At 49.6% G+C, this 12,153-nt stretch overlaps 1 protein-coding gene across 1 annotated transcript in view; it reads left to right on the top strand.

The window, feature by feature from the left end:
- The window catches only part of LOC6592886 (PHD finger protein rhinoceros), a 68,186-nt gene that overhangs the window by 8,249 nt on the left and 47,784 nt on the right, over nucleotides 1–12,153 (top strand). The window contains exons 2-7 of the mRNA XM_026985735.1: nucleotides 5,777–7,246; nucleotides 7,313–8,081; nucleotides 8,162–8,264; nucleotides 8,344–8,481; nucleotides 9,540–9,615; nucleotides 9,673–9,802. Coding sequence (XP_026841536.1) covers nucleotides 6,230–7,246; nucleotides 7,313–8,081; nucleotides 8,162–8,264; nucleotides 8,344–8,481; nucleotides 9,540–9,615; nucleotides 9,673–9,802 — 2,233 coding nt within the window. The 5' untranslated portion in view covers nucleotides 5,777–6,229. The remainder of the gene's footprint in view (nucleotides 1–5,776; nucleotides 7,247–7,312; nucleotides 8,082–8,161; nucleotides 8,265–8,343; nucleotides 8,482–9,539; nucleotides 9,616–9,672; nucleotides 9,803–12,153) is intronic.

Here is a 12,153-nt window from a genome sequence, read left to right on the forward strand (position 1 = left end):
CTCTGACTGTACTCCTGCGTGAACAAATGCGGCGCCATTACCAACACCAACACCAACACCATGACTGTACCCAACGTCCGAGCAGCGCCAACAGAAACACTTTAAAGCAACAAAAACAACAATATATAGTAAATATTGCACAGTCAGGCATTTTCCCCGCTACGTAGCGAAAGTGTGTTGCTCTTGTAGATGCAATAAAAATTATTGTGTAATTTATTTACCCAGAATTGTTTAGTCGGAGAAGTGGGACGGCCTGGGGCACGATGGGCATGTTGTTGCTATGAAGTGGCATAGGATTTGAGGTGCACCATTTGTTGAGGTTTGTTTTGAGTAGTGTTGTTTTTTTTTTGTGCGACAGGAATATTTAAGCCGTATTTCCCACTATTTGGAGAATTTTCAGACCCTTAACGAGGCACCTAATGAATGTTCTATGAATATCTGAGGAGCCTTCAAAGGTCTGGCTGTGGTATGCTAATGAAATGTATCTGAGTCTTCCAACTTCCCAACAATGGCCAATATTGAATCATCGTGATGCCCGAAAAGTTTTGAAGAGTATCGGAAATCGAAGGCACTCATGACTTTCATTGGAAATTAATGGAAACGATTCTCATTTTTTGCCTCTCTCTCTCTCTCTCTCTGTAGCTCTCTCTGCTGACCTTTCCCTTTCACTGGGCAAGGACATGCCTCCGATTCTGTTACTGCCACTGGGATCCCAATTATGTGTGCCTCCATGCGTATACGCAATATTTCCCCGCCTGATTTCACCCACTCCACTGCTTCCTGCTCACCCTCTCCCGTCACCCTATCCCGTCCGCTTGTTGTTTGTATACAGAAGTATTTGCTGTGTGCACGTATCTGGTGCGAGTACGACAGCGAGTAAATTAAACAAAAAAATTAACCGGAAAAGTTAAAGGTATTTAATTGCTTTTGATTGTTGTTGTTTTGAGGCTGCCTAGACAATGGCACACCCGACGGCCATTCATAAAAATGCCAAACGCATGAACACAGTCGAATCGATGCGGTTCGAATTGGAATTGGAATTGGTATTGAATGGGTCAGAACAAAAGAAGAAGAAAACCGGCGGCAGGGAACGGCAGTAGAGGCCAGCTAGCCACAAGGCGAAGCGGCAAACAAATACCAAGCGAAAACAGCAATGCGACGTGTAAATATTTAGTCCCAGACACCATGTTTATATCGAACCTTCGAAACCAAAAAGAAAAAACAACACCCGAACCATTTGATAGTTTGATTTGTGCCGCAGAACCAGGCTAGAATAGGCAGCTGTTGATGAGGCCAGGGAAGGGATGGGGTGCATGGAGGGGAATCACAGAACAGACTGATTGATGTGCCTGCTGATCCGATTGTGAAAAGTCCATAAATACGAGCTGGCGACTTTGATAAATAAACAAAACCGCGTGCGACTCGGTCCCCCATGGGGGCCATTCGCATAACTCACTCCGCCAATGATCCGAAATTGATCCAATTCGTGTTGGGTCAAAGTTCAAGGCCAAACGATGGCTGTTGTGGCGTGGTGCGAGTACGAGTACGATGGCAGACGCCCGAGAAGATCCCTCGCCAGCCAGCAGACAGCTCATATTTGAACTTGAGCCACAGCATCCACACGAGGCAGCAGAAACGACAGCGACAGCGACAAACCAGTACCAGTAGTAACAACTGCATGCCACAGCACACTCACACACACGCCAGAAAAACACAGATGCGCAGGCAGGGTCCTGAATATGCATGCGTATGGGTATGGTACGGGTATGTGTGTGTCGTCAAACTGTCATCCTGCATTTCAGACGGCGTCTCATCTGGGCCAAAGGCACAGTATGTCGCACCATGGGATCGCAGCATACAATGAGTGCTTAAAATTTGTCCTGTTAGAAAAGAAAGAACGGCAAGGAAAATCTTTCTTTCAAAAGATAGTCTAGGCATGCAAAATTATATTTATTGATGAATTATCGATATGAAGAGATGACAAGATTCGTTGGCTACTGCCACCCATTGTGCATGGCTTCGGTTTACACAGCGTGGCAGTGCCACTGGACGTGGGACGTGGGATGTGGGATGTGGCTGTGAATGCAGATGTTGGTGCCGACCCTTGGACCTGGCGACAGACAGACATTTCTTCACAGACAGTTTTCACTAATTATCTGACACGTTGATGGCTGCTGGGCTGCTGGACTGCTGGGCTGTTCGGATGCCACGGTGCTCCTTCTGTTGCTGTCTTTGCTGCACTTTTCTGAGGTCGCGTACAGCCGAGAGGCAGGGAGCAGGAGCAGGCCCACAGCAGAGCTCGTTGCGGCCAAGGACTCATTTGAATGTGTGTCGTTCTTGTACACACCGATGGACAAACTCTACAAGGAAAAAAAACAACATTTCAGAACTCTAATTTCAAAGGTCGTGCCAGTGCCAAATGAGACACGGAACTGTGGAGCGGAGCAAAAAAAGGAACACTTCTCGGTTTTCAGCTTTCGGACCAGCTCTCGTTCGGTGTCATGTGCTTTAAGCCATGTGCATGTTTTATTTGCCACTCCGGCTTTTGTGTGTGTGTTCGGGTTTGGTCTGTTGTTATGTTGCTCTGCCTTTTATTTTGTGGGCCAGCATACAAACATACATACGAGCATCTGCGAAGGACAGCGGCAACAGCGAGTGGGGGCGTCAATAATTGAACAGCCCCCTTTCCCCCCTCCCAGGCCGAAAACATTGGGCATCTGTGTCGGTGTCGGTGTCGGTGTGGAAGCTGGTGTCGACCAACGGAAAGTTGATTAAATTCAAGCATTCGCCGCCCCGAATGTGCCGCTGAATTCAGTTCTCCTCTCCGCCCCTCCGCCTTTCCCCCTCTCCAGTTCCGTCTCTGACTGCAGCCCGGGGCATTTGCATTTACGATTCCATTCTTGATTTGAGCGCGGGTAATTGTACTGCGAAATTATTAACAATTATATATGTATGTACATATTTATGGGGGGAATACTGTGTGGACTGTGGCACCGTTCTGAATGTGGCATGAAAACGCGGCCTGGCCAGCGCGGCGGATGCGGAATTTTGTGCTTTATTATCACGTCTACGACATGGGTGTCCGGGATATAGCGATAACTTTGTAGCTGTTATTGCATGTCCGGAATGTTAAGTGACATAGTTCTAAATGAAGTTCAACCTTGAAACCTTATCTAAAGGATATATTTCTGCATACCATACATACATTACATATTTTCATGGTATAAATTAAACAAAAGGATGTGCCTGATAAAGTTTTAAAGCCATTAGCCAAATAGCATCCCCCCAATTACGAGACATCTGTTCTGCCTGTCATTGACACCAGGAGAAACACCACTATAAGTTTAGAGGGAAAACTACGAGGACTCGCAAAAACTACAAAATACAATCGCATAAGTTTAATGGAGAAAAAAACTGTCAACTACTTGGCTGAAAAGTTCCCCCGAACCACGCACACACACAAACACACAGAATGAGAAAAAGGCACACAGACACGAGATAACATGTTTACAGTAAGCAACAAGCAGCAGCAATAACATTAACATGCAGCTTAACAGGGTAGATAGGCCTATGTTAACAGAATTTGCGCAGCTCTCTCTCAGTCTCTCTGTTGCGCTCTCTGCCTCTGCTTCTGCACAACTGTTGAGCATTGGTTCTCTGTCGTTGCCGCCTCAGTTGACGGCAGCAGAGAAACGACAGCTGTTGCCGCTGTTAACTATTATTTACATTTGCGGCTGCGGCGGCGGCAGCAGCAACAGTTATAATTTTTGCCTGGCTTCTCTTTATGTCCTCGAATGATTTATTTTGGGATTCGCTGAGAGAGTAGCACGGCCCTGGCTGCCGGCAAGGTGTATTTAATCAAGGTGAGCGCACCTCAGTCTCTGATTAAAAATGTAAAAATATCATCGGTTAATATTCTGGGAATGCCTGCCCTTAAATAAATTTACAATACCCCTTGGACTAATGTTTATGTGAATTTATGCGTGTATGACCTTTCTCCTTCTGCTTTCTCTGCTCTTTCGCTTGTCTAGAGTTTGCTGGGGCGCCTGATGCTCTGTTCGGAGTAGAGATAAGACGCTTATGGCATCCGCTTTTCAAAAACTATTATTATTACAGGAATTTGCTCTGTCAACAAACACACACCACTCTTGTCTTCAGTTTCAATCGGTCCAGATTGCTCTCTGGCTAGAAAATGGCTTACAGCTTAAAGCTGTAAATTGGCTAAACCTCAGAATGGGATCAACTATGAATATTAGATTTCCGCTCGTGTATTTCTCTCTGTGTTCGTTCTGTGTGCAGATGTGCGTGTGAGGAGGGTCGGACTGGAGGAGTCCTTCGGAGGATGGGCCTGCGGCTGGAACTTGGGCCGTTAATACTGTTAACTGAAATTTATGCAAAACTGGCGACTTCAAAAGTTTTTACATTATTCAGCCATATCATTTAATTAGCCCGTGCCACATGGTATTTAGAGGGGCGACACGCCACGAGGCCCCGCCTTGGACATGTTCTTTGCTATTTTTATTTGTTCATATTTTCCATTTAATCATCTCTCTCCTTTGCTGTTGTTGATGGCAGCACCGGCACCCATTGTCACGACCCTTTTGTGTGTCATTTGCATGAAATTCATGAACATGACTGCGCCTGCAACAACGGGCACGACAACGACAACGACAACGTTTACGGCACACCACGCAATGGCGACTACAACGGCTGTGACTATGAACTGCGGAAATGAAAACAATATCCATTTCCATTGTAGGTTTTTATTCGGAATCTACGTAGATATATGTATGTATGGAGGTACTATATATCGCGTATGAAGAGCCGTAGAAAGCGCAATGGAGGCCATAAGGGAGACCGCGACCTGTCGCCGGCACACGTTCTCCCTAGGCCCTCAGCACCAGAATACACAGACACAGACAAACACACACACACTGGGAGAGTGGTGGTAGTAAGCCCAGTTTCAGCTTCGGCTTCGTTATTGATACTACCACTGCCCCCCGCTGGCAGTCCGACCCCTTTTTCGCTCAGTGATGCCCGTTTAGCTTTCGCTTTACTCTCAGAAATTTAAATTTACTTAAATTCATCTCTTTGTATCGCTTTGATTTGTGTTTGGTGAATATTTAGTGCCTGCTCGATAGCCATTTGATTCAAGTTTGAAGGATAGTGAATTTCGAAGTAGTTTCAGACATGACTACATGATATGTAAAAAAAAAAGGAAAATCTTATGTTAAGAATCAGATAAAAAGTAATTTAAAACACGTTTAGATCTCATGGGGAAGAATTTCAATGCCTTAAATATGAATTTTCCAGCAAAAATCTGCTGGAAAAATGCCAAGAAAAGTCGGACAGCACTGAGGCACGGCACTCAACGGAGAATGGCTTTTATGCGTACATATTGTATGACTGTGTGTGCGGGGGAGTGCTTCTGCCTCCCTCTATGTGTGTGCGTGGGCGAGGGGTGTGCGTGCAACAAGTAGAAATCTGTTACACTCATGAATAATGGAGGCAGGCGCGAGCCCGAACCAGGAGCCAGAGACAGAACCAGAGACAGAGAAGTGAGCATAAACTATTGGCAAACTTTTCTCGCCCCTCGCCTCGTCGGTTGCGCCAGTTGTGCGGCCTTGACTATTGATGGGATGGAAGGTGGCTGTGGAAGAGTGGCATGGGATGGTATGGGATGGTATGGGATGGGTATTGGATGGGTATTGGATGGGATGATTGTCTATTGAGTCGTTGAATTGGTGAATCTAATATCTTGTTGCCGTTGTTGCAGGTTCCAGGTGCCGTGTTGCAGCCGCTGCCGGTAAGCGCCACTTGTGAAGCCATCGTGACACACAAAAGGACTGCTCCATTGAAAAGGCAATTGACGAAAAAAAATACGAAAAAAGCAAGAGGTAAACTGCCATAGATAGAAGGGAAACACTGGAACACGAGGAGGAGATGCGACGCTGCCGACGGTGACAGTGGCGCCACACCTGGACACCATCTAGACACCATTCCTCAGCTAGATGACGGGCAGCAGCAGGAGCAGTCAAAGGCACGGCTCGAGGACAAACCGATCAACGTGTCAACGAGAACGTCAACGTCAACGCGTCGAGGAGGATGCAAATTGTCGCAAACAAGTGCCACAGCTACAGCGACGACACCAGCAGCAGCAGCCAGAGAGAGCGCCAACCCATTGAGGAGACGGAGACCCAACGCAGGGGCGCCCACCCCCACCCGCAACATGGCGGACGCGGAGGATAGCAACAGTGGGGCGAGTGGGAAGGGGGGACAGGAGTCGATGCGTCTCCTAACAAAAATAGACAAGGCAGTCTCCACCAACGACATCCTGCTGGACCTGCAGCGCGCCCTCACCTATGAGGCGGTGTTCAGCACTTTGGTGGAGCACAAGATGCAGGCCCTGAAGCGCGACTACGAGGAGCACAAGAGGGCCAAGCGGGCTAAGAAACGGAAGTCCATTGGCCGCATCTTTCTGCCCCGCAAGCTCTTCGGTGGCGGTCGCCGTGGCAGCCGGGAAGAGGACTCAGCCGCAGCGCCCGCGGAGGAGCCACAAACGCCATCTGCCAAAACCATAGCCAAGGCAAAAACAAAACCCAAGGGCAGGGGCAAGGCTCAGGATGACATCGAAGTGGCTTCGGGTTCGGTGGACGCCTCGCTGTGCTTCCACGGGAAGAGCGCAGAACCGCTGGAGGATAGCCTGGCCAGCAACTCGCTGAGCAACTCGTCGGGCCCGGGGCCGGGCCGCCAAGCCATACACAGCCACAGCCTCCTGGTCCACGCCCAGACCCATACCCCGGCCAAGACGGACCTGCCACGACGATCCGGCAGTTCAGAGGAGGAAAACGACGAGGAGGATAGGGTACGCCCGGCCCCCCCGGCCAAACATTCCACAACGACGACCAACGGCGAGTCGACCTCGACGACTGCCACAGCAACTGCCACGGTGATAACTGCGGAGCGCGGTGGCGTCCTGCACAGCTCAACACTGGCGGACGACAGTCTGACCGCCTCGTTGCGCGGCAGCATTGAGAGCCTCTCCTACTCCAGCTCCCGCTGCACCGTCAGCTTTGGGGGCGCGGAGATCATCGCCGTTGCCGGCCTCGATGCGGACACACGGGAGCGGGTGCGACTGGCCAAGCGACTGCGCATCCTGGAGGCCAAGTCGATCAGTGCCCAGTGCAGTCCCATCTTTCCGAGGCACGTGGTGCGCTCGTTCCCGCTACAAGCACCCCAGCAAGCGGTGAGTAATGGTCCACATGTTGCTGCTTCTCCTCTCCCATCTCTGGTATCCGTTCTGAATTCACAGCGCCTGCACATCAATGTTCCCTCCAGTCTGGCCAAGCAGCCTTCGCCGCCACCTCCACCGCCGCATGTGGCCGTGGAGATTGAGACGCCTTCCGCAGCTGCTGCCGCTCCGACTCCTGTTTTGCTGCCACAACGCAAGCGACTGCTGCGCAAGCAAATCTCCTGCACGGATAGCGCCGGCATGGGCGGTGGAGCCAGCGAATTCGAGGGGGCGGCCTACTCGCGCTACTTTTCCCGCCAAAACACCTCGGAGGACAGCGCCAACGTGACCGTGAGCACGGTGCTGGCCCAGAGCGATTCGCAGTCCCTGCACGCCACGCCCAGCTACGCGAACACGCCCACGTCTACGGCCGGAAGGGAACAGGAGCGCCTCAAGTCGCGCAGCACCGGACTGCTGGCCGTTCGCCCACCAGCCATGGGGCTCGACACAGACGCAGTGATCATTCCCATTGAGAACGAGGGGGAGAACAGAGGGGCCAAGGCAGGACCTGCACCGGCTCTGGCCCAGGAGAGGCTGAACCGGATGACCTCCACCTCCACGGGCTCCAGTGTGGCACCCACGGGATGCTGCAGTGCGGCCAAGACGGCGGCATCGCGGGCAAAAGAGAAGCCCAGAGAAGGCCAGAGTCAGAACCACGGCTATGGTCAAGGACAGGGACAGAGGCAGGGATTCAAACCCACGCTGCCATCCTCCGCTGCGACCGCGTCTGCGATGGCGGCTCAGAGCACTGGCAGCGACGACGAATACCGACGACGGAAGCGGAAGTACAGTAAGTGGCAAAGAGCACTTCACTCCCGAAAAGGTTCTTCAATCATTCACCATTCCTCTCTGCTCCTTTGCCCCTCTTAGAGCGCCATCATCGCTGCTCGGATCCTGCACTGGTGTACCCCACGCCCAGTGGTCTCCAGCAATATGTGCACGTCCTCGGCCTCACCCCAGGCTCACAGGCCATGTAAGTTCATGGCGCGCACTAAAGGGAATCGAGTCTCTGTTCCGTTCCGCCTGCTAATGTCATTTATTATCCTCCGCAGACAATGCCCGTACGGTGAGGACTCGCCGTGCGACCTGCAGCTGGACATGGAGTTGGATCTGGACACAGATGCTGATAAAATCGACGACCTTGAACAGATGGTCCCCGGCGGTCATCAGCGGCATCGACGCAAGCATCGGTGAGTCCATGGGGTCCTGTTTGTCCGTCCGGCCGTACCACTTGCCAGTCCAGCTCGGAAATCTCTTTGATTACTCTCCCTCTTTGCCACCCCCTCCTTCTCTCTGGTTAGTCTTTAAATCCTTTCAAGACCCAGGACAAAGAGCTGGCGTCCTTGACAGCCCAAGCTGTCCCACACTCGTACCACCTGCTGCCCCTTCGCATTGCCAATCAGCTTGATTTGAGAAATGATCTGAGAGCATATAAATAATTGTCCCCTTTTTGGGGGACAGGTGCAACAACAACAAATGGCCGATGCCGATGTCCTTGATCTGCACTAATAAATGTCCTGCCGATTGGCCATTGGCCAAATATGCCCCGTAATGTGGCAGCTTCCCTTGGGAGAAAGGGCGGGAGGTAGCTTCGCCCCCGTCCGCGTGATACTGAGCAGGCAAAAATTGATTGACAAGCTTTTGTGCGAACAGTTAAAGGACAGCCGTGCCATGCATGGGCATGGGAATGGGCAAGTGGGTGGGACAATGGCATTGACTGCCAACCCAACTTACAGCCTGCCACCGCCTGCCGCCAGATGTTATTTCTGCTGCTGCCGCTGCTGCTGCTGCTTCGCTTGTTCTCTTTTTCTGTTGCTCCATTGCCAGGAGGCAACTTCCGTTGCAAAAATCCAGCAATGGTTGTCGGCATGTTGTTCGTCGTTATGGGAAGGTGCTGAAGGGGGGAGGAGGAGGGATGGGGGCTGGCTTGGGTTGGGGCAGGTAGAGGGGAAATTGCGGCAGCTTTGTAATGCGGAAGTTTTGCAAAACCCAAACGGAAATAGAGCAAATATGTTTAAGCTTCTGTTGCACATACTCGCATGTGTATGCGTGTGTGTGTGTGTGTGTGGATAAACCGGAGCAGGGATGATTGAGGGTAGCAGGAGGAGGATGTTAACGTGAACTGATTAATTTGAAAATTCTACCCGAAATAACCATTAAGTGATATCTGTTTCTGAGAAAGCTTTTTAAAGCTACCAGTTTTAGTAAACGAATGATTAACCAATACCTACTGTACTTTCAATCACAGGCATCGCCACAAAAAGCGTCATCGGCACAAAAAACCCAAAATACTTGTACAGGACTTGGACACGGAGGTTATTAAGGTAAATGGTAACTGATCTTAATTAAAACAGATGCTAAAGATGGTTTATTTGGTTCAGGTGATTGATCCACACGATTTGTCGAAGCGCGCACGATGGACAATCATTGCCACCGCCTGTTTGCTTTTGCTCATGTGCCTCATGCTGATTGGGGTCACGCTGCGCATGGCGCCGATCATCGATGATATGGGTAAGTGGAAGAACTAGATGACGAACCCAACCCGTAAAGTGTTGCTTAATACTGCCATGTGAATCCCCCTTGAAGACTTTATATTATATTTATACATATATCCCTGCTTGCCGCAATCAATCCCCATTTCTAAGTAGAAACTAAGTAAATGCGATTCTAATGGAACAAGTTACAGTACAATACAATATATAGATACCTTCTTTTGAAGCGCGCATCGTTATTATCCTTGAAACTCGACGCAGAACACGGCATTGTAAATATACATACCTACTTTACTGCTATACTATATAATCGTACTGGTATTCGTATTCGTACATGCATACAAAGACACAGACATACACATACACATACAGATACATAGATATATCCAATATTCGATATTCCTTCCATGCGATACGATCACATATCTAATGCCGTGTGTATTGTATTTTGTTTCGTTATATTTCAAATATAGAATACAAAACGAAATGTAAGTACAAGCACAAACAACAAATCTACCAAAAACCACAACAAAAAGTATTTTACAAAAAACAACGTAGTTTTCTAGATGTAATCCTGAAATCCTGCGACAAAATCTGCAGAATGTTTCGATTCGTAAGGGTTCGTAAGGGTCCCCTCCTATAGGGACTTCTATGTAAAAGCTTTCGAATGTTAATAAAGCTCTCTGCGAAAAGCTGATTTAGTTTTGTAAGCTTCTGTTATACTGTTATATTAAGCACACTGGCCCTGAGCTTTTCAGCTTGCTGGGCTTTTGAGGGCAGCTTTCACTCAAACGCAATCAGGCCTCCTGCCCTCCACCTCTGCGAGCCATTGCCTGCATTTATGTGTGCCATTGTGTTGCATAACAACACAGTAACGGATGCGGAACTAGGACACATGTATCACATGTTGCATCTCACACAAAAACCAATACCAACAGCCACACCAACACCGATACGATACAAACACAGAGACTACTACTATTTTCTGTGGCAGCTTAATATGATAGCCCATTCGATGTGTTTGCTCGATAATTTTGGTTGCGTGGCGAGTGGATTTAAATGCCCCTCCCCAATTATCAACCATCAATCATGCATTTCCCCCCAACTCTCTGTACCTTCATTAAGAGCTGGCGTGAAAATTAATTAGACGTTGATTAGAGCTGGTAGCCGCAACCGCCCCCCGTTCTCTAACCCTTTGCTGAGAACACACCCACATGAGACTGGGCGCCCACTGATTCAGGTCCACGTCAGCTAGCTGCTAGCAGAGGGAAACTTTTGTCGGAAAGGTGTAGTTAAACGTCAACACGCAGCAGCTGCGACTGCTCCCAAGACCAGGTCCTGCCGCTGCCAGATGGATGCCAGAGAGTGCTCCCTTTTCCAAGGCGACGCACTTAATCGGCAGCCCCACTCTGGCTGCAGCACAATGGGGTCCACGTTCACCGCCACAGCGTGACAATGGCTGGTTAAAACTAATTTGCGTGTTGGCTATGGCAGGCCGCGCGCCGCATGTCGCACTGTGGGCCCAAAAGCGCGAAAATACCAGCAAAATGGTAGGGAAACCCAAGAGGTACAGCTGCTGAACGACTCTGATGGAACCTTGACCTTGAGATCACGCAAGAGGGACCAAGCAGGGCGGAAACGGAACTTAAGAAAGGAAGACTTTGCCCCACAGAAACCCCTGCCATATTGTTTTTAGCCAGAATTGTAATTTAAGTTAACAAATATAAGCCGATTATTTCCTGGTACTGTCTGTTAAGATAATTACCTTCGCTTGCTATGGTTTTGCAGCACTGCAAAGCGGATTGATTGAACATGTCCGTCCGATGTTCAATGAAGATTTCTCTTCCTGGAATTCCAATTCCGTGAAGATTCGAGTTTCAACACTTCCCACCCATAGTTGGCTCTGAGTTGGCGTCCCGCCCCCTACAACAATGAATGCACGAGCGCGCTCGCATTCTTCGAAAAATGGCGGCCAGGCGAGGTTTCCGGTTCCTGTTCCTGCTGTACTTCTTCTGCTCCTGCTGGTACCCCGTTCTTAGGCGAGTACATTCATGGTGTGCGCAACATGGAAAATGTGAAATGCAGCTATGAATTTCTTGAGCTAAATCTGCGGCAATGACAAAGCAGCTCCGAGTTACATCCCCGCCCGGTGGGGCGGAGGTTCTGATGACGTCGACGGGCCGCTCAGAAAACTTTTTCCACTATGCACGCAATTTCCTTAGTTTGTTGCTGTTGTTCTGTGGCAGATGTTGCTGTTGTTGCAGTAGAGTCCTGCTGCCGTGCCCGTGCCCGTGCCCGCGGCACTCGCGCTCTGTAGCGTTGTCATTTTTTGGGTTCGCCTGTGTGGCTGGGCTGTTGTTTCATTACTTT

Source organism: Drosophila persimilis, unplaced genomic scaffold (assembly GCF_003286085.1).
Source record: "Drosophila persimilis strain 14011-0111.01,24,50 unplaced genomic scaffold, DperRS2 tig00000002-arrow-pilon, whole genome shotgun sequence".
Lineage (NCBI taxonomy): Eukaryota > Metazoa > Arthropoda > Insecta > Diptera > Drosophilidae > Drosophila > Drosophila persimilis.